This window comes from Nuphar pumila, chromosome 6, assembly GCF_984573655.1.
Source record: "Nuphar pumila chromosome 6, dmNupPumi1.hap1.1, whole genome shotgun sequence".
Lineage (NCBI taxonomy): Eukaryota > Viridiplantae > Streptophyta > Magnoliopsida > Nymphaeales > Nymphaeaceae > Nuphar > Nuphar pumila.
This window is the reverse complement of record NC_143254.1, coordinates 4,377,286-4,381,851: the sequence shown is the minus strand read 5'-3', so window position 1 is coordinate 4,381,851 and position 4,566 is coordinate 4,377,286. Positions and strand designations below refer to the sequence as shown.

General features: G+C 37.5%; 1 protein-coding gene across 1 annotated transcript; it reads right to left on the bottom strand.

Annotated features, from left to right (window-relative positions):
- Nucleotides 1–642: 642 nt before the first annotated feature.
- On the bottom strand, nucleotides 643–2,909 carry LOC149833703 (uncharacterized). The gene is made up of 2 exons (XM_090009821.1): nucleotides 1,616–2,909; nucleotides 643–1,041 (listed from the first exon to the last, which is right to left on the bottom strand). The coding sequence occupies exons 1-2, from the start codon at nucleotides 2,906–2,908 to the stop codon at nucleotides 952–954; spliced, it is 1,383 nt and encodes a 460-aa protein (XP_089865947.1). The 5' UTR covers nucleotide 2,909; the 3' UTR covers nucleotides 643–951.
- Between the last annotated feature and the right edge of the window lie 1,657 nt (nucleotides 2,910–4,566).

Below are 4,566 nucleotides of genomic sequence, written 5' to 3'. Positions count from 1 at the left end.
ACATCACCGTTTGAACTCCATGAGAAATTGTGATTAATCGGCCAAATAAAAATTCGTGATTAATCATAAATAATGACTTAATGAGTCAACCCTTAATAGATCACTTTCTGGACTGATTATGATTAAAAGACCATATGATAAATAGTGGTTATTCAAATAATTATTATTTGTATCACAATCTTTTAATTCAAAATTTTATTGAGAAAAAGTTAATATCTATCTTTAATAAACCCATTATGCAAAATTCACATGAACAAAAAGAAAAAATTGATAAAAAAATATTTCCATTATATTTTGATTATTTTAAAAACATTATTTAAATTTTTTAATATATATATATGAAATTTAAAGGTTCCATATTTGTTTGCATTTTTCTTGATGAAATGTAAATTTGTATCTGTTTTTAACATATTTTTGTTTATTTATGTGGAGTCTCTCTCTCTCTCTCTCGTCAACACTGAAGCGCTAAGAATCGGCGCGATGAAATCGCCTCAAGTGAGAATCACGAGTCCTCGGCGATTTGTACGACGGTTACACTGGTACCAAGATGATGAAAATATCTTTAGGAGCTTTCTTTATTACAATTCTGTAAGCAAACTGGGACATTGAGATTCTGAATCTCATCTCTTTCTTTTCCTTTCCTTTCTGTGAGCATCTAATAATAATAATGAAATAATCAACTGAACGTGCTATAAGCAGCAGATCAGGAAACGGCAACTTTTCTGAGAACATCAGCAGACCACTTTGAGAGTGCAGTTTGGTTGTACCCAACCTGCTGGTTTTTGAAAAAGAAGAAGCAGTGCATATTTCCCTTCTCAGGATTGGGGCATTCTGGCCCTTCTGTGTCACGCCATGTGCCTTCATGCTTCATCCCGGCCCAATCAGCAAGCCAGTGCAACACATACTGTCCAGACCCACCAAACTGTAGCCATCCCTTGGGAAAAATTTCCATTACATGGCTCCCCTTTTCCATAACACCATGTTTGTCATTTGTGCCCCATGCACTGACACCAAAACTTGTGTATCGCTCATAACACGGACCTGCAACCAAACAAACAGGCATGAAACGTTTAGAGGCCCGTTTGGATGACACCAAAAACCTAGTTTTCAACCGGTTTTTTTGTGAAAACCAAGTTATTGGGATTAAACCATGTCTGACATCTGTTTGAATGACACCAAAAACACAGTTTTCAACTTTTTTTTTTTATTTTACGAAAACCAAGTTATTGGGCTTAAGCTGTGTCTGATATCTGTTTGAATGACACCCAAATCCCAGTTTTCAACTGTTTTTTTATGTAAACCAAGTTATCGGGCTTAAGCTGTGTCTGACATCTGTTTGAATGACACCAAAATCCCAGATTTCAAATGTTTTTTTTTTTTATGAAAACCAAGTTATTGGGCTTAAGATGTGTCTGACATCTGTTTTAAAAAGCTCGGAATAATAAAGTTAGTGGACTTCCAGAGAAACCTTGGATTATTAGTTCACAAAGGAATCCACGGTGACACCAAACCTGGTTTCGTGAATATAAGTGCATTCATGGCAAAAAGACTGTAAAAGAGAATTATATAAGGATTTATGATGAAAAAAGAGCAGCATGTGCATGCATGCAATTACCTGATCACAGAAGCTCAGACCATTTGATCTGATGTTACGAAATTGGCATCCAGGAACCTTTCTGCACTCACTCTCAAAGATGGAGGAGACTGCTGATTCATTTTTAAAGGATCTGTCGCCTGCTCTTGTGAGGAGGGTAAAATTGAAAGTTGAAAGGCCTTCAGTTTTGGTTACATTACAGAACTTGCGAGCCTTCTGCCGGATGATGCCCAATGCCTCGGATTGCTTCTCTTTCGAGAAACGACCATAGCCATGACGGAACACCGATGCCTTCTCAAAGCAAGCTGGGCCATCACTGTACTCCAAGGTATCTATAAGGACCTTATATCCCATTGCAGACTGCAGTACTGTAGATATCCATGTCCCCATAGAAGTTGAACGAACAAGCTCCCCGATGTGATACACCACAAATCTCTCGGCCTTGACATAATTATGGTACTTGTTCCATAGCAGAAAAGGCCCCAAAGTAATCAAGCCGTGCCATATGTTTTCATGGTCCCAGTAGTTTACTGAAACAAAAGTGAGTCCAGGAAGCACAGTGGAATTTGGTGGTAAGTAATCTCTCCAAGCTAATCCATACGAATTTTTGGTTCCAGATGGATGCCTTCCCATAACACAAAGAATTCTCTGCTTAGAGGCCTTTGAAGGGAAGTACAAGAATCCATTTTCATCTTCAAATGTATCATCAAATCCGCTAAACCATGTATGGCCTTCTTTTGGTTTACTTTCAAACCTCAGATCCTTTAGAGGCAAAAATGTTACCGAGTTTCTTAACTTCTCCCCTAGTCCATCAACACTTTGCTGCAGTTGATCAATCCTGTTCACCTTCTCATCATTCTTATCTTCAGTAAAGCTTTTCATCAGTGGGTCTAGAATCTTGCGGTTGCCAGAAAGGATTTGAAGAGAAGGACCATCCAAGTCATTCAATTCCTTCCTGATCTTAACCAGAACCTGCTCTTGCTTGCAGAATGCTTCTACCCTTGCTAAATCCAACTGATTAAGTTTAACAGCCGGATCGTCTCTAGAAGAACAAAGCTCCAAAACCTTCCCATCAATAGTTTCAGAGCTGAATTTTTGAACCCCACTAGATGTGGCCTTCCAAATAAGCAAAGACCCTTCACTGACACCAAAAGCATTTGAGTGAAAAATCAAAACTGCAGTAAGAACAAATACAACCATACAAATACATGGAGCAGACAAGCATCCAAATCTCGAAAAGTGAAGGGGGTCTCTGACTGAAGACTGCACCGAGCCACTTAAAGACTCCATCTTCTTAACACTCTGTTTTGTCATGTTCAAGGATAACAGTCACCAAATTAGCTGCACCAATTCTCACTTAATTCACAAGTTTCATACAAAAAATCAATCAATCTAAACGAACACTATCCAATAATGATCCTTGCTCCTTATATAAACCACTTTGAAGACTTCGAAGCCGAATTGCAGATAAAGCAGTCCTACGGTAATACAATAAGAATACCACAGTCAGGTTGAGAAAGAGGGAAATCCATGAAATAATATCAGCATATGGCCATGACTACATGATCAAAACCAGAGAAGAAGATGCGGAAAAAGCCTCATAATTGTTGATCTTAAGCCACCAAATATGCATTCCTCCATCAGATGTTATACTATTCGTTTAGGCACAGATATGTAAAAGGCAAATGCTAATACCATGTATTAATTTTACGAGTGCTCCACAGGCTTAGAACCAACGCATAGTGATTTTTCCCAGCAAGGGAAATTCTCACCAAACAATGCATTTTTGGCATGTATTAAAACTTAAAAGAAATAAAGAAGCTACAGAAACACAAAAACAAAAAACACAAAACATACAAATAATAAATGTTAATATTGAGATAGTATCGCCTTCGAATTATGATACTTTCTAAAAAGCCATTTTTTGTGAAAAAATCGTGATTTTTATTGCAATTATTTTTTTCAATGTATCATGATACAATCACAATATTTTCAGAATATCGCCAATATTTGTGGGTATCTTAGAACACTGAAAAAGATTCAAAGTACAAAAAACAATAGTAATATTACCACTAATTATAAATAATAATGACCATAGTTACCAGGAAACAAATGGATATGAGAAACAATGCATGAAGCTGAAGCAGGGATTATGATTGTGAAGCCATTATGCGGATTTGTAAATAATGAAGAGGAAACACAGAGAAAAGCAATATGAAGCGAATAAAAAAAATGAAGTGAGCACAAAGTATAAAACAATATAAAAAAATATTATTTTCCAATATGAAAGAAAGTGAAAGGAAAACGAGTGAGAAGTGACAAAAAGTAAGACGGGATCAATTTGGGAAACAAGGAAGAAAAGGGCTTCACACTAAATAGAATCGAGTTTTTCATATTTCTAAACCGGGTTTCCCAAAGATCCCATTTCCTTCAGGGAAGCGAGGAGTTTACCCCTTTCCGAATCGCGGTTTCAGGGAGGCGGGCTTTCTCATGTAGCAAGAAGCTTCGGTAACTATGATAATGACTTTGTCGCTGCTTCTCTGCTGCTGTAGTTGTAGCAGCAGCAGTAATAGTAATTATTATTGACATAACGATGAATATAAATTAACAGAAACTAATACCATATTGTAGAATATCAAAAGTTAATAATCATATGGATTTCACCAAAAACAACAGAGAGAGAGAGAGAGAGGTGCCCTAAAAACAGAGATTTGTCTGCATCTTCGAAGATCCCGAATTTCTTTAATGCGAGTTCGGGGAGTGGGAAAGAGAGAGCTGGATCTTGACGACTCTCCGGTGGCAAAGTACCAAATATTAGGCAATAGTTTTTGGGAATTTAGTGGGACGAATCCGAATTTACTAACGTGAAAATCATGATCCGTGCCCGAATTTTGCGACTTTCGGTGTCTTCTTCTTCGTCGCGACAACCACAGCGAGTCAAAATGCCAACGCGTGGGTCCCACTCTCAGAGT